This window comes from Marmota monax, unplaced genomic scaffold (assembly GCF_021218885.2).
Source record: "Marmota monax isolate L192 unplaced genomic scaffold, Marmota_monax_Labrador192_F-V1.1 WCK01_AAM20220418_F8-fsc00108, whole genome shotgun sequence".
NCBI classification, from domain to species: Eukaryota; Metazoa; Chordata; class Mammalia; order Rodentia; family Sciuridae; genus Marmota; species Marmota monax.
In genome coordinates, this window is record NW_026694593.1 from 5,201,450 (window position 1) to 5,219,689 (window position 18,240).

Genomic DNA, 18,240 nt, shown 5'->3' on the forward strand with positions numbered 1-18,240 from the left:
TCTCTCCCTCTTTCTCACTCTTTCTTTAAAAAAAAAAAAAAAGATAGAATGTCAACTATAAAATACACGGGGGATTGCAAAGGCTTCATATGAAAGAGAAACAAAGAATCTCTCACTAGCAAATTTTGCAATGATTACATTTGAAATGACAATAGTGATATATTGGAGTAAGTGAAATACTTCATTAAAGCGTGGCACAATGGCATATGCCTATAAACCTAGCAACTAAGGAAGCCGAGGCAGGAAGATCAAGAGTTCAAAACCAGCCTTAGCAAAAGCCTGGCAGTAAGCAACTCAGTGATACCTTGTCTCTAAATAAAATACAAAATAGGGTTTGCGGGCTGGGGATGTGGCTCAAGCGGTAGCGCGCTCACCTGGCATGCGTGCAGCCCGGGTTCGATCCTCAACACCACATACAAACAAAGATGTTGTGACCACCGAAAACTAAAAAATAAATAAATATTAAAAAATTCTCTCTCTCTCTCTCACACTCTTTCTAAAAAAAAAAAAAAAAAATAGGGTTTGGGAATGTGGCTCAGTGGTCTAGTGCCCGAGTTCAATTCCTGGTAGCAATAAATAAATAACATGATTAATTTCACCAGATGACACACACACACCCCTCCCTCCCTTCCCCCTGTCCTTCTCTCTCTCCCCCTTTGGTACTAAGAATTGAAATCAGGGGAGTTCTAACTAAGTGCCAAGGTCTTTTATTTTGAGACAGGGTCTCATTAAGTTGTTGAGGTTAGCCTTGAACTTGGGATCCTCCTGCCTCAGCCTCTGAGAGTCTCTGGAATTACAGGCATGTGCCCCAGTACCCGGCTAGTCAGCTTCTTTTTATTTCTTAAAGCAAGGTTATTAGAAAGTTGAAAATGATGTCTCTGTCTTACATTATCATGCCACCAGACAGAACTGCTTTTAGTTTCTGCAATGATGACACCACAACATCGTTTTGTTTTTTTTTTAAGAGAGAGAGATAGTTAGAGAGAGAGAGAATTTAAATATTTATTGTTTTTTGGCGGACACAATCTTTGTTTGTATGTGGTGCTGAGGATCGAACCCAGGCTGCACGCATGCCAGGCAAGCACGCTACTGCTTGAGCCACATGCCCAGCCCCCCAACATCGTTTTGACCTCAGCGACAGATCAGGAACCGTGGTGAACTGGTACATGAGATTTAAGGTTCTAATTACATGGAGGCTATAAAATGAAGCAGAACAAGCAGGCATAGACTGGCCCTTTGCTGATGAAGTGTCCAAGGGTGCCATGCCCATGTCTCCTCCCTCTGCCTGTCCCCTGTACCTTGCTGGCTCCTGCTGCCTTACTCCAGCTTTCCTTTTCTAGGATCACTAAGTTCTGGTCTCTTCAGTCCAAACTTATGGACCCTGTTCTCCTTGTCCCTCCCTGCCTGGGGCTCACATCTTCCTACTTCACATATGACCAATCTTTGCTGAAACACAGGATAGAAACCTAACTCTAAAGCAGAGGTTGGCAACCTTTTGCTGTAGAGGGCCAGAGCCACAGAGTCTCTGGCCCAACCAACAAACCACCTGAGTGTGAAACAGCTGTAGACAATATGTAAATGAACAGGCAGGGCTGTGTTCCAATAAAAACTGATGTATAGAGACTGGGGGAAAAAAAAAGTTGAGGATGCAGCTGAATGGTGAGGACCCCTGGGTTCAATCCCCAGTGTGATGGAAGAGAGGCAGGAAGGTGGTAGTAGACAGGTCAATACTCCAGAAGAGCAACTGTTAAGTCTGATACTTAAAAAAAGCAGTTTCACAGCTTTATAGATGTTAAAGTCCTCACTAGTAGCAGGAGAAAGTACCTTTTTTTTTTTTTTCCTTTTTGAGATGGGGTGTCACTCTGTTGCTCAGGCTAGGCTCCTCTTGAACTTGTGGGTTCAAGTGATCCTCCTGCCTCAGCCTCCTGAAAAGCTGGCACTACAGGTAAGTGCCACCATAACCAGGTCAGAAGTACCTTTGCCTCTGCATTAAGACATCAAGCATTTTAATAGGGGGGGAAAAACAAAGTACTATTTGTCTCAGACTAGAGTTTACTTTTTGGTATATGACTTGTTCTGATTAAAAGTATTAAGACTTGTCGCTGCTGTATTTGCAATGGGAAAAAAAAGTTTATTTTGTTTTCAGTATCTTGGAATTGAATACAGAATTAGCTATCCATCCTGCCACACAAGATGGCACATGCCTATTATCCCAGTGGCTCAGGAGGCTGAGGCAGGAGGATTGCAACTTTAAAGTCAGCTCAGCAACTCAAGAGATTCTATCTTAAAATAAAAAATAGGTTCAGCACCCTTGGGTTCAATCCCCAGTACCAAATAAATAAGTATAGAAATAAAGCCAAGTTAGTTCACACTCAGACTTTCAGATTAGTAAGGGGAGTCAGAGGTATAGTTCAGCGGTAGAGCACTTGCCCAGCATGTGACAGGCCCTGGGTTTAATCCCCAGCACCAACAAAAACAAAACAACCAATCAGCAAGGGGAACAATAACAACACAGTGGGTAGCAATATAGGCTTTACAATCAGAACACCTCAGTTGTTAGGTTTGGATATTAGATTCATCATTTACTAAAAGGCAACCTTGTGCACATTTGGTCAAAACTTCTCTAGGCCTTATTATTACATCCATAAAATTCAGAAATAGCAGGTAGGGATGTAGGTCAGTGACAGAGCTCTTTGAAGCCCTGGTTTCAATCTCCAGCACCATTAAAAAAATAAATAAATAAATAAGATGTCATGTACAGACTTAACATTGTAAGTGCTCAATAAATATTAGCATCTATTATTTTATTAATGGTGAAGTTCCATCAATATGATAGGAAAGGTTAAAGGAAAATGAGAGGTGCAACAGAAAGGGAAACTGAAAAGAGCTGAGACTAGTTTACTAAAACAAGAAGAACTATGAGAAAAGACACCTCTGTTAAGATAGCAACCTTTTTTTTGGAGAAGGCAGAGAGACATGGGAGCTACAGTCAAATAATGTTTTCAAGACATCCACAGCCTTCTCAGAAGATCATGCACTATCACTACAAAAAGTGTGCAACTGTTATGGGGAAGAGGAGCTAGCAGCTAGTTACTGCAAGGAGCTCATGCTTCTTCATCACAGATATACATCAGATCTACCTCTCTTATGGTTGACCCCACAGCACAGAAAGTTGAAACCTAATGAGGAAAAAACAGAAAGTTACCACTTACTTCTGGGATTCTACTTGCTTAACAGCAGATTTTAAGAAAAGACAAAAAAACTATGAAGTTTAAAATTATGAACACGGCCTGGCTTAATCTCTAGCACCATACTGTGAAATATAAAATGATTTTTTGAAATTCCAGGTAAGTGTCCAAAAATACAGACGGACCAGCTCTAGCACAAAAATTCCTAGAGTAGTCACAAAACTTGTACTCCAAATCATTTTACTCTTGAGTGAATTCAAATTGGCCAAATTTTTCAGATATAAGGCTCCTCTACATACAGGCTTCTATCCAAAGATATATATATAAAGATGTTTACTATAGCACTATATATAATAACTATGAATGTCTAAGTACCATAACTGGAAAAAACCTATATGAACAAGGAGATAGGCATTATCAATTAAAATATAGTTTAACAGAATATTAAAAACTATAATTTTGATGTGTATTTATGGTATCATAATAAATTGTTGAGTAAAAAAGTTTTTTAAAATATAGTATAGTGGGGCTGGGGATGTGGCTCAAGCGGTAGCGCGCTCGCCTGGCATGCATGCAGCCCGGGTTCGATCCTCAGCACCACATACAAACAAAGATGTTGTGTCCGCAGAAAACTAAAATAAATAAATAAATAAATATTTTAAAAAAATATATATATATAGTATAGTATCTTTTTCTTCTTTCTTTTTATTGGTGCTAGAGACCAAACAGCATCTTGTGCATGCTAGTCAAGCACTCTATCACTGAAGTACATTTCCAGACCCTGATATAATTTTTCATAAAATATTTACATACACTTACACATGTATAAAACACCCAGAAAAATACATACCAAAATATTAAAATACAACACCTCTTTTTTGGGGATCAGATTTTTAAGTTTCTATTTTTCTTTAACTATATAAACTGTAACAAAAAAATTTATTATGTACATTACATAATTAAACAATTAAAGAACATCAACAAGAATGTGTATTGTTATTCTCTTTGCTTTTTTTTTCCAGCAAATGTTTTCATTGGCATACTAAAATATTCTTTTTTTTTTCTTTCCCCCCTTCAGATGTTTCTTTCTATTGAATTGACTATTATACTTCTAAAGTTCTGAAATAGCCAACAGACCATAGAAAGACATTTCTTTAGGCTCCTGCTTGAAACCTCGCTTTGCTTTGTAACCCATAATTCCCAGTATGCCACTACTCAACAGCCTGACCCCCACCCCCACCCTCACATACACATAACTCAAGCTTATGGGATCATGTTATACTGCTGGCAAAGAAAAGCTAGAAGAAAAAAATTTAAATAAAAATAAATGCCTAGAATGCTGTTGACAAACCCAAGCTAAAAATAACCCTAATTCCTATATGTAGTTTTTTTTTTTTAACATCTATTTTATTTGTGTATTTTTATGTGGTGCCAGGGATTGAACTCAGTGCCTCAAGCATGCTAGGCAAGAGCTCTGCCCACTGAGCCACAACCCGGCCCCTCCTTTATGTAGTTTTTCTCAACTATATATTACTTTGGTACATACTACTACAACTTGAATAAAAGTACATTAGCACATATAAGAAGTTCACTTTGAAAAAGGGAACCATATTCCTCAAATATCAAATGACTTATTAAAAACAGGGATACCCAATTCTGGCATATCTCAGATGCCAAGACATGGTAGGGGAGAAACAGCCTTTAAATTATGAAAAAAAGTTGGGAAATCACGAATGTTACTGAAGTAATTTCAGAACAGCTGAACCAGTCAAGCCAAATGCCAAAGTAGAGACAACCCAGTCAATAATTGCTAAAATACAAAGCTGAATCATCACACTGGGTTACAGAAAATTTTTCTGAGCAACTCTGTACTAGTTTCAGGGAAGCATTCCATTTTGGTCCTTGGCCCCACCCTACCTCGGGTTTATGATGAAAAAGGTACCGGAAGGGCTGGTTTCTAGTCACTTGGCAAAACACCACTGTGATTCTCCATAAATCTGCTTACTACTTATTGAGCCACTGGAGACAAAAATCCATTATTGAGAGGAATTAAAAAAAAAAAAATGCAAAGAAGGACCATGCACAGTGGTGCACATCTGTAATTCTAGCTAAGCAGGAGGCTGAGGCAGGAGGACCACAAGTCAAAGCAAGCCTACGCAATTTAGGGAGAATAAATAAAAAGGATGTAGCTGAGGACATAGCTCAGTGGGAGATCCCCAGCACTAAACAAAGAAAGAAAAAGAAAACATAAAAGGAAAAAGAGAAAAAACAGTGTAATCCTGAGAGGTATGAAAAGGGCAAACAAATTTCAGAGGGAGAAATGTGCGAACCTTAAAGGAGGAGATAATTTTTGGGGGAGTGGGATGGGGTGGAGGGGTGTTACTGAACTTAGGGGCGCTCGGCCACTGAGTCACATCCCCAGCCTTATTTGTATTTTATTTAGAGAAAGGGTCTCACTGAGGTGCTTAGCGCCTCGCCATTGCTAAGGCTCACTTTGAACTCGCAATTCTACTGTCTCAGCCTCCTGAGCCACTGAGACTATAGGCGTGTGCCACAGCGCCCAGCAGGGAGATGATTTAAAAAAAAAAAAAAAAAATGTAGTTGTAGATGGACAGAATACCTTTATTTTGTTTATTTTATTTTTTTATATGGTGCTAATGATCAAACCCAGTGCCTCACCCATGCTAAGCAAGCACTCTGCCACTGAGCTATAGGCCCAGCCCAGGACAAGATAATTTAAACAAAGAGTTACATACTGAATTGCTCTGAAGTGAGTTAGGTCTTTCTCCATCTCCAGCATGTGGGACAAAACAGAATTGGCCTTAATGGCAGAGCCTCTCCCTGTGCTTTCAGAGCAGAAGTATTTCCGCCCAAGATAAGATGACATCATCCACCAGATGAGAAACTAAGAGGCAGCATGTGAGTGACTTGAAGGTTTGAAGTACACATATAATTTGGGGATGCTAGAGGCTAGCCGGATGTGCATTCCTCAGACTATCAGGATTTTGCTTCACAGGTCATGGAAGTGTTCCCAGAGATTCAATTCAATGATCTAGCAACATTAATACATAAATGAATCAATAATTCCTATATTAGAGCACAGCTCCTTTGAGCTGGGGGTGTAACTCAGTTGGAGTGGGAGAAAGGGGGGTGAGGTTACACATGCACAAAGGAGCATTTTTGGAAGCAAAAGTTAACCTTCAGGGGACTCTTTGTTGATAAGTAGATAGTGATTTAAAAAAAAAAAAAAAACTAAACTAAACTCCCTGCAACAAAGTAAAACTAAAACAAAATCAACCCAGTTGCTTGCAGAACTACCTGAAGCACTCTCTCTAGTCCAAGTTAACTTGGAATACTGGAAGCCATTCTAACTATATCCCTGCAGGTGGGAGGCACAATATGTTCTCCAAATGAAAAGATATAGAAATGTGTTTGAAATGTCATCATGCCTTCTGAGGAGTATTATTGAAAACAAGCTCTAAAAAACAATGCTAAATATATATATATACATCATCACCCTCACTAATGACTAAAAACCAAGCCATAGCTCAGAGAAGACCTAAGTTTTGTTACCCAGCAGATATCAGTTTTTCCTAAGGAACAAAACCCTAAAAGCAGTCCGATCTACCAGTTGTGAAATCACCTTAGCTAAGAGCCAACTAAAAGCAGATCAAGGAATGAGCTACAATTCCATAAGATTCACTTCAGTGGGGCTAGGAATATAGCTCAGTGCTTGCCTCACATGCACAAGGCCCTGGGTTCAATCCCTAGCACCACCAAAAAAGATTCACCTCAATAGCAAATATCTTTGCCACTAGTAACAATCTCTCTCAGCCTGTTTCCCAGTTTGGAAAATGGAGTAGTTAAAGAAAAATAACTCAGGAATAAAAGTAAAACAATTCTATTTTCTTCTGTTGAACTTTTGCTTCCAGTACCACACTGGCAAATTTCATGGTTCTCAGGCCTCAAATATGTACCCCTTGGCACCAACACATTAATTGAATATGAAAAAAATATGAAACAAATCCAAGTCCTTCCTTAAAAGACCTGGATCTACCCATAGCCAAGAGGCATTTGAAATTTTTGGCAGACTGCTACCTCCTCATTCTATGTCCAAATCTGGCTCTATCTTGCAAGTACAGTGAGTCTTGCTCAACTAAAATGCACATATTTCCACAGAGAAAGCTGAAGATAATGAGCACTAACTGTCCCAACAATCCAAGCAATCCTCTTCACCACAGAAATCAGAAATATAGCCAAGTTACTTCTCTGCCGTCAGACTTCTTTATTTACCAGATTTGTTTACCTACATTATACACAGAAAAAGCTAATATACTCTAACTATACATTAAAAACAAACAAAAACTCTTCCCATTCCCTCGCCACAACTTCCCTTGCTCACCTCTCTTTAGTACACCCTTCACCAACATCACTGGTCCTTTGGGACAGTGCTCATTCTGGGATAATGACATATTGCTCAGTTAAGTATAAAAGACAATAATAATAATTATATATATATATTTATATAAATATATATTATATATTTATATAAAATATATATATTATATATTTATATGAAAATATATATTTTATATATTTCCCCCCCCTACAAGGAACTTGTCCTCTTTTTGCTAAAGTCTTCCTCGCAGTCCAACAACAGGAAGACTTTCCAGGAATCAGATATTTATAAGTTAATATATATTGTATGTAGCCATTTCAAATAAACAGTCTGGAATTTCAAAGGAGGAGAAAGAAAAATGCCTGGAAACAGTTAAAAAAGATGGAGGAGTTGAGTTCACTTCAAATAGAAAACAGTAAATAATAAAAGCTCACAGGAGATATGAACAAAACAGGATGAACATGTGGAAATTAAATGCTTTTTTTTTTTACACAATATCTTTATTTTATTTGTTTTTATATGGTGCTGAGGATCGAACCCAGGGCCTCGAACGTGCTAGGCAAGTGCTCCACTGCTGAGCCACAATCCCAGCCCCTAAATGCTTTTTTGATGGAAAAAGGGTGTGAGGAAACAACAGGGCAAATGGGATAAGAAGGGGTTTCCTCTAGGAAATATCAATCCAAACACGCTCATTAGACTGAACTTCGCGCTGGGTTTAGAACACAGAAAACAGAGATTCCCTCTGGCTATCAGGAAACAGCATGCTTCCTGAAATACACTTTTATTCTTGGTCATGAACGTATGTCCAGCACAAAGAGAAAAAAGATACTGCTCATTTTGCTCTTCTTGTTTCTGCCGCCTTTTTCTTTTTCTTCTTTTTTAAAATAAATGTTAGCTGCTGTTAATTTAATGACCAACATCTTTTTTAAAAAAATGTTTATTAGTTGTTGACAGACCTTATTATTTATATGTAGTGTTGAGAATTGAACCCAGTGCCTCACACATGTTAGGCAAGCTCTCTACCACTGAGCCACAACCCCAGCCCCATTGTTGCCTTCTTTAGGTCAAGTAATACCCCAAAATTCTAGAAGAGAAAATATCCAACTTAAAGGATAAAAAACACCTTTACTCTTTTCAGTTCTGCCTCTGGTCTAGTGTTATGGTAGTTCACTCCACAGGCTAGTTTCCATTATATTATCAAAGAAAAGCAGGCAAATAAAATATTTAAGCTACTACCTAGCACACATTTGAGCAAAAGTATTAATCAGAAGAGCTCATATTCACAAGTAAAACATACTATTTTGATACTCAAAGCTAACTTGCAAGTACATTTTACCAATTAATCTCTGATGCTGGATACCTATAAGACTAGTTAATTATATCTGATGCTAAACTTGAGTGGTTCTAGCAAAAAGCTGTAATTCCAGCTACTCGAGGCTGAGGCAGGAGACTCCCTTAAACCCAGGAGTTAAAGGCCTCCCTGGAAAATATAGAGACCTGTTTCAAACACAAATAAAGAATTCTGATGGCTACAAAATGGCGTACAAGTATATACAAAGAACAGAGACAAAAAAACATACAAAAAAACTCTACCACTCAAATTACTAGATTATGGCAGTTTACTAGAACAAAGCCACCAGAACAAAGAACTCATGAGACTGGCCCCACTATAAAAATCTCAAGCAAAAAGCTTTAATTCTGTGACCTATGGAGTTTCCCCTCTGCAGTTAAGGGGGGGCGGGGGATAAGGAAACGATTGTAAAATTACCCCCAAATAATTTGTGCTCCTGCTAAAAATTATAACTACTTTTTTTTGGTCCTGGAATTTGAACCTAAGGACACTTTATCACTAAGCTACATCCCCTGTCCTTTTTTTGAAACGGGATCTCACTAAATTGCTGAGGCTGACTCTGAATTTTGCAATCCTCCTGTTTCAGCCTCCTGAGTTGTTGGGATTACAGGTATGCACCACCATGCCTGGCTAAGGGGTTACTATTTTTAAAATGCACTAGCCAGATGTGTGGCACCTGCCTGTAATTCCAGGGACCCTGCAAGACCCTATCTCAAAAAACAGCAAAAATTTTAAAAGATGGGAATGTGGCTCAGTGGTACAGCACTCATGGATTCAATCCCAAGTACTGCAAAAAATAATAATACATATACAGGGAAATATTTTAAAAATTTTTAAAAAATGGCTGGGCACAGAGGCACAGGCCTGTAATTGTAGAGCTTGAGAGGCTAGAGGAGGAGGCTGGCAAGTTCAAAGCCAGCCTCAGAAACTTAGTGAGACCCTAAACAATTTAGCAAGACCCTGTCTCAAAATTAAAAAAAAAAAAAAAAAATGTTGGGGATGTGGCTCAGTGGTTAAGTGCCCCTAGGTTCAATCCCCGATACAAAAATAAAAAAAATTTTTAATGTTCTAGTCAGACTCCAAAACAAACTCTTTATTCTTTTCTAGTAAAAAGAGGACTCAGTGGACTTACATGTCAAATCTAAATTGACTGTAAGAAGTTAAACTAGCCAGGGCTGTAATCCCAGGACCCATGTCTGTAACCCCAGGGTTTTGGGAGGCTGAGATAGGAGGATAGCAAATTCAAGGTCAACCCTCAGCAACTCAACAAGGATCTAAGCAACTTAGTGAAGTCCTGTCGCAAAAAAAAAAAAAAAAAAAAAAAGGACTGGGATGTAATTCAGTGGTAAATCTCCAGTACTTTAAAAAAAAAAAAAAAAAAAAGGACTGGGATGTAATTCAGTGGTAAATCTCCAGTACTTAAAAAAAAAAAAAAAAAAAAGTTAAATAGAGATAAGGAAACACTTCAGATAAAGTCTCTGAACACTGGTGTGATAGATAGTCTCACTGTCAACAGCACCACATCAGTGCTGATTTTATTAAGTAGTACCATAGTTCAAATAATAAGGATGATAAAAGGACAGAATACATTTTCTTTACACACCAAGCAGCTGAGGCTAGACAGCAAACTCCATCACCTTTAACAACCAAAGTATAAGAACAAGCAAAAGATAATTTCTGCTTTAAGATGCTACACAGTTAACATCACCCCTCCCCAGTTAACTCCAATGGATGTTAAGCATCTCCTAGAGCTTATAGTTTGCTCTTCACTCCGTATTTCATTTGTCAGCAGTATAAAAGACCAGCTCTAGGTTAATGGTAAAACAATATAGTTAGGGGTTTCCTATTGGCAGGAAACAACTCTTCAAAATAACCTCTTCATCCTAATTTGAATGATAAAAATGATTTTGAGTATCCAAAAGTTTCAAACAGATTATCTAAAACAGTAAATCTGTCCCTAAACTGGGACATTATTCTTTATCCATTTTCAAAACTGCCAGAGGAGCTTATGTTTAGAATTGTAGAGTTTCACCAAAATTTAAGTAAAGTTCAGCTAAACATCTAAGAACAATAAATTGGTTTTATGATGGTTGAAACACACTCACCCTGAATTTCTACAAGGTTAGCCTTCTCTCTTTTTAACAATTTAGGAAACTGAAAACCATCATTTGTTCCTACCAAGCTCCTAATTCCCTGGTACCATCCAGAGAAGAGCTCTCCTACCATTACAAACCTTTTCTACATTAGGCTTTTCTGCATCAAAATCGAATATCTTATCCTTGGGCGTGTGTGTGTGTGTGTGTGTGTGTGTGTGTGAGTGAGAGAGAGAGACAGACAGACAGACATAGACACCAGTGATCCTACTTGGGACTAGCCTTAATCCCAGGATTTGGGGTGTCTTAAGGCAAGAGGACAGCAAGTTTGAGGCCAGCCTCAAAACTTAGCAAGACCACCTCAAAATAAAAAATAAGAAAGGCTGGGGTTGTACCTCAGTTGTAGAGAACCATGGTTTTGCTCCCCAGTACTGGGAAGAAAAGGGGTGGGGGGAGTCCAAAAAGTAATCTCTAATCTGTGACTTTTTTTTTAATATTTACTTTTTAGTTGTAGTTGGACACAATACTTTATTTTTACGTGGTGCTGAGGATCAAACCCAGGGCCTCACACATGCTAGGCAAGTGCTCTACCACTGAGCCATAACCCCAGCCCATAATCTGTGACTATTTTTAACTTAAGACATTTTTGAACCTTGACTTCACATAAACAGTAAAATCAAGCAAGTATAAAGTCAATTGAGCCTAATAGTTGACTTTCTGGAGAAAACTGAAGAGCATTTATACAATCTGTAATATTAGCTGCTAGCCCTAAGATCTGTCAGAAAACAAAAACCTATAAAAATATCAAATCATAATAATTAAAATAGATATTAGAATTAACTAGGAGTAGAAATGCAAGAGAGATGATTTATCAAAAAATGACAAATATTTTCTTGTTACTCCAGAATCTGTCTACCTGGGAAGGTACTTCTATGAGATGATGCCAAATTGAAACCTGGAATATAAACACGCTGCTCTTACTATTAAGCTTCTAACAAAGACTACCTACTTGATAGTTGAGAAGTTTGCTTAAAAAACACATTCAATCATTCCTCTTTCTGATTTGGAGAGTATGGGGAGAAGGTTTTTATATTAAGGAACTACTATATATTAAAAACAGCAACAAAAAGCTGGGCCTAGTGGTGCATGCCTGTCCAGAGACTCAGGAGGCTGAGACAGGACCATAGCAAGTTCAAGATGAGCTTCTGCAACTAAGGGAGATAAAAATAAAAAGGGGGGCTGGGGTTGTGACTCAGTGGTAGAGCACATGTCTAGCACATGTGAGGCACTGGGTTCGATCCTTAGCACCACATAAAAATAAATAAAATAAAGGTATTGTGTGATTTTAAAACAATAATAAATTTAAAATAAAAATAAAAAGGGCTGGGGATGCAGCTCAGTGATAAAGTGTCCTGGGTTAACTCCCAATACTAAAAAACAAATCCTTGGACTTTGCTTTATTCTTTTCACATTTAGAATGCTATATGACTTGTTCTGGTCCTCTAATGCTTTTACAGGAAAAGCAAAAATCACTTTTCAAAAAACTAAGAATAGATCTTGGCACAGTGGTATATGCCTGTAATTACACCTACTTGGTAGGCTGAGATAGAAGGATTGCAAGTTAGAGGCCAGCCTCAGTGATTTAGCAAGGCCCTAAGCAATTTACTGAGACCCTGTCTCAAAAATTTAAAAGGCTGGGGATGGGGGATGGGGACTGGGGTTGTGGCTCAGTGGTAAAGCACTCTCCTAGCATGTGTGAGGCCCTGGGTTTGAACCTGAGTACCACATAAAAATAAATGAATAAAACAAAGGTACTGTGTCCAACTACAACTTAAAAAAAAAAAAAGCTGGGGATGTAGTTCAGTGGTAAAACAACCATAGGTTCATGCCCCAGAACCCATGCTAGGCAAGTGCTGGCCTTAAACTTGTGATCCTCCTGCCTTAGCCTCCCAAGACAAAGCTTGTACCACAGCACCTGGCTCCAAAAAATAGATAGATAGATAGACAGACAGATAAGCAAGCTGGGCACCACGGGGCACAGAAACTGGGGAGGCTGAGGCAGGAGGATGGTGAGTTCAAAGCCAGCCTCAAGCAAAAAGCAAAAAGCTAACTCACTGAGACCCTGTCTCTAAAAATAAAATACAAAATAGGGCTGGGGATGTGGCTCAGTGGTTGAATGCCACCCCCCCCAGTTCAATCTCCAAAATAAGAATCCCCCCCAAAAAAATCCAAAATAAAAAAAAATAAATAAATTAAAAAGGCTTAATATGTAGCTGGGTGATAAAAATGCCCCTTGGCTCATGCCACACACAAAACAAAACACAACACTAAAAATAGATATACATAAATAAAACTGCATCTTACAAGGTAACTGTGACTACATATTCTCTCATTTTAGCTGGAATGTTTAAGGTGGAACCCTCTATTTAGCAGATTCAAAACAGCAAGGATGCAATTCCAGGCCTAAGGAAATGTCAACAAAATCTCAACTAAAGCATCCAACATCCAAGCCTCTCCTGTTCACAGTGTAGAGGCAACAGTCATCTGGGATATGAGACATTTCTAATAGAAGTTCCAGAACGGTTTCTGACTCACCCCCCCCCCCATACACACATTTTCCCTCCTACACACAATCTGTTTCTTCTAGGCGTTCTCCGCTCTCTTAATCTTCATTAGTTTCTAACTACTCTCTGTATCGCTGGGTTCCGTTCTCCAATTTCCGGATGCATCCAGCATCCCTCCAGTCTCTTCCCATTATGTAATAGTCCCCCATAGCACTTAGAGCCATCCCCCACTTTTCTTTCCTTCCCGGGCCCAACTCCAAACATCCCTTCCCTCAGGCTCTACTGGAATTCAAGACTCCATTTCATCTTCTCCGTCTGTTTTCAGGATCTTTTGACACGAATTCTCCACATTATTTAGGTTCTCTTCAAAACTTCTAAGTCCTTCCCAGAGTAGGGCAGGCCAGGGATGGAAGTCACGAAGGGAGTTTGGGAAAATATGTGCGCGTGTCTGCGCGGGCGGGGGCGGGGAGCAGCGAGAAGCAATGACGCACCAAGGGGAGTCGAAGACCGCTCCAGGAACTCCCACTCCCAACAAACCCAGCCTCCGACTCCGCCGACTCCAAGGGTCCTGAGACGCGGCGGCGTCCAAGCCCCACGTCTCTTCCACGTTCTGACCCAACTAACTGCCCAATCGACGAGGGCTCCACCTGCCTCGCACACCGACTCCTCTCGTTAAGCCTCCCAGAGTTTCCTGCCTACCCCCACCTTCCGTATCCACCCCTCCGCCTGGAAGCCCCCCACTCGATCTCTGGGACAGTCACCATGGTGGACAGCTTCCCTCCTCTCGGTTAAGCTCACCCTTTTCGCGGACTCCCTGCCCACTCAGAAACCCCTACTGAGAGCCAGGCTTCGGACCTTCCCGGAACCCCTCGGACCTTCCGGCTACAGGTGCCGGCCGAGTCTCGCTCTACCTCCGACCGCACAGGCCGCACCACCACTCCGCCCACGCCCCGCCTGGCTTACCTGAGGCCGAGTTACTCAAAGGGACCCCGGGATCAAAGGATGAAAATCCGACCGCCGACTGCCCGGAGGAGGCCGACGCCATCTTGGCAGCCCCCTCCCCCTCAGCGGCCTCGCTCCTTCAGTCGGGCTCTTCCTCTTCTCGGAATCGAATCTTCCCCACGTCTCTCCACAGAACTCACGTTTTGCGGACGGCCCTCCCGCCCCCTCTGGGGCCTCTCTCAGACGCGTCCGGCTAGCTCTTGGACCAGTTCAGGGCCGAACCATTCGCCGGCCATGGGGAAGAACTCCCGGCTCGCTGTCCCCTCCGCAACTTTAATCGCTCTCCACAGGAGCGATTTTCTGCTCTCACAAAGGAGTAGGCTCAAGCCGGAGGCCTGGACCCCGCGTCCGGACCTAACCTCACCCAAAAGGAAAATAAGGCATTTACTTCCAAAAGCAGTCCCAGAGGCGAGAACGCCCCCCCCCTTCCCTCCTCCCTAGCCGCAGCCTGTTTATCGCCCAACCGCAGGGCTCCACTCCTAGATGGCCAAGGGGGGTGGGAAGAGGCTGTGCGCATGCGCCCGACCTGCTGCCTCAGGGTTCCACCCACTGAATGGGAGGGGAAACAAAACCAATCGGAAGGCTGCAGATGGTCACGTGAGGAGTGTTCCTCACACCCTAACAAATCCAGGAGTAGAAAACTGGCGAGCAGCTAGGCGGCGGACCGCCCTACAGTGGCTCGGTAAGTCAACTTTGAAGCGGCTCTTTAAAGGACTTGGGTTTTGCGTGCTGTAAACTCGGAAAAAGTCAGCTCGGGCCGTCCCTCTCAAGTTCACAGCCCAGGAAAGAACAGCGGAAGCGCTGGCACCAAGTCAGAGACGTTAAGCCGTCGAATATACTAAACATCACATGCCACCAAGAACTCTTCCCAGCCCTTTTTCGGTTTTACGACCTTGTTTAATATATGTCTTACCTTCCTCCGAAAGACGTTAGAAATAGATCTGTTTTGTTTGCGTCCAACTCAAAGTTGGGCACAGTGTCGGAGTTCAGTAAATATTGGTGAATGAATCAATGAAGACCTGTAAATAGAGAAAAAGAAAAAGAAAAGAAAAAAACACGGAAGGTGATGAGACTGAATCACAAAGCTTCCCGTGATCCAAAGTCTTTAGCCTCCAACTTTCAATTAGGTATGCCCCAAAGGACCTTCGATATACCAAAATCCCCCCCCCCCCGCTCCTAATCTAGTCTAATTCTAATTGAATTAACTGCTCCGCTTTAACAAAAAACCCTGGAGGGTGTGGACCCTGGTGGAGAGCTGAAGACCTGATCACACCAAGCCCCTGGAGAGCAAGGGATGTTTGGTTCACTCTTTTGACCCGTGACTTTGAACGGAGTATTGCTCAGCAACTCGTTGTGGAATGAATAAATGAAGAGGAATGGGAAAATCCTCAAGTTTTGTAGCCCCCAATGTCTTTTGGGTCCTCCAAAGGGAACATAGGACAGGAACGTCCAAAGACTATCCTTTACTCATTTACATCAGCTTCATCGAGATATAAAATACTTGTTTTCTTGCTGCCACCTGCTGGATTATTTGTCTTCTAGGTACTGAAGGTAAACAAACATCAACCGATTGGGATTACTATTCAATACTGTTTACTACTGAAGTATTTTAAGATGGCCTATACCTATACTCTCCACCCAACTAAACATACAACTAGACAGCTTGGACACAGGATTTGACTCACAGGTATGCAGTAAACAAATATCAAACAGAAAAAGTATTTAAGAAAAAAAATATATCAATTGAATAAATTATCCTTGTTTTCAGAAAAGACATGCATTTACTTCCATTTCCTGAGTTACTTTAAGAACCAACTGGTGTGGGATAAGGTATAGTTCAGTTGGTAGAGAACTTAACCTGGTATGTGCCAGGTCCTGGGTTCCAAACCCAGCACCGCAAAAAAACAAAAACACCCCCCACCCCACTCCACCCCCCAAAATAAACCTCAGTGTAGAGGTAAAGCTGTTTATAAATAAACCAATAAATTCCTGAATGAACAAAGACAGTTAAACAGGAATCTTATCTCTGAGAGTTGATCTATGAATTTGATTTAAGCCCACCTGAAAGAAGAAATCTCTAATTTATAGATTCTTAGAGATCTTTATTCCTACCTTTTTTGCCAGAAGATTACTATTTCACCTGCCACCTTGTTATGTCAGTCTGCTTACCTGTTTGACTCCCTTATGAGACTTAACTTTTCAGGTCAAAGACTACATCTTATCCATTTTTATATCTCAAGCATCTAGACTAGTGCCTGGTACAGAGTAAGTTCCTAATAAATGTTTACTAAATGTCCTAATAAATGACTGAATGAACGTAAAATCCAAAAGTCAAGTTAGGAATGTTGAAAAGGCAGGTATTTTCCAACTTGTACCCCTCAATCTTGTTTCTGTCCCCCTTCCCACTTAACCCCTGGGTGCCCCATGAGTCATAGAGCCATTCTCCTCTAGTGACATTCCTGGCATAGCAGAACTGGGGTGACGTGATGTGGCAGGGTGTGGAAGCAGAGGCAGAACAGTACATGTTGGCTTGGTGCCCCTAAGGAAATGAAAAAGGGAGTTCACCAATACATACTCTGGGAAGCAAGGCAATTTGGTGACCTCAAAACATGTCCACATATTCAGACTTGAACACATCTGAGTATACACCCACAGCTTCATTAAATCATCTTTTGGGGGGCTAAGGATACATAGCTCAGTGGTAGAACATTTGACTGTGATGCACAAAGCCCTAGTACCATACCCAAAAAAAGTCCTTCAAGTCTTATACCAGCTTCTTAGATCAGAATAAAGGGCCTGGGAACTGGCAAGGGCAAGAATAGGAGGATGGGTACCAGACAGGCATGGTAGATAATGCTTGTAATTCCAGCTGTTTGAGAGGCTGAGGCAGGAGGACTGCAAATTTGAGGCCAACCTGAGAAACCTGGCAAGACCCCATGGTAGGGGAAGAATGGGTACCTTATTCATTCATTCATTCATTCATTGATCAATTCATTCAAGTAACATAATTTAGTCCCAGCTATATCATATAGCCCATGTACTAAGAGAGTCCCTAGTATACAGATGAAGATAAAGCCACTGCCCTCAAAAAGATCACAGACTAATAAGGGGGATAGATACATAAGTCATTAGAATAAAATGAAATAGGTGCCATCATAGAGGCATACAAGTGCTATGGTTTTACAGGCATATATTCAGAATAAAAAATGAGAACAGAAGTGACACAGTGTCTTGATAAATACCACAGTCTATTTGAGATTGAAACAATTCCAAAATCATGCCTTCCCTAGGAGGCATGATTTCCATGGCTATGGAAACTGCCTGGAAAGAGAGGAATGAGTGTTCAGGAAGACTTCACTCTACTATAAAATTAAAATTATGCCAGACAAAAAGGAAAGGATTTCTAGGAGAAAAACCTCCAGGTCATCATCCAGGGATGATGAATTGGGTGATAGGGAAATAATGCTTAAATAGGATGATGAGGCAGGAGGTGAGGTTAGAAAGACAGGGAGAGGCTAAATTATGAAGGATCTTAAATGTCATGCTAATAGTAGTTATCTTCTACGAAACGTTTATTATGTCTTTACTAAACACCGTGCTAAAGACTTTACAAGGATTATATCTCTTAATCTTTTCAATAATC

The 18,240-nt window shown here is 40.7% G+C and overlaps 1 protein-coding gene and 1 non-coding gene across 3 annotated transcripts in view; both read right to left on the reverse strand.

Moving 5' to 3' along the window:
* Pip5k1a (phosphatidylinositol-4-phosphate 5-kinase type 1 alpha) overlaps positions 1-15,067 on the reverse strand; it is a 48,494-nt gene extending 33,427 nt beyond the window's left edge. For both annotated transcript variants that reach the window (XM_046421539.2, XM_046421538.2), the window contains exons 1-2: positions 14,559-15,067; positions 3,141-3,179 (exon numbers count right to left, since the gene is read on the reverse strand). In XM_046421539.2, the coding sequence (XP_046277495.1) occupies positions 3,141-3,179; positions 14,559-14,640 (121 nt within the window). In that variant the 5' untranslated portion in view covers positions 14,641-15,067. The remainder of the gene's footprint in view (positions 1-3,140; positions 3,180-14,558) is intronic.
* LOC124077566 (small nucleolar RNA SNORA2/SNORA34 family) lies at positions 4,265-4,400 on the reverse strand. The gene has a single exon (XR_006846653.1). It is a non-coding gene; the product is annotated as a small nucleolar RNA SNORA2/SNORA34 family (small nucleolar RNA).
* Positions 15,068-18,240: the final 3,173 nt, after the last annotated feature.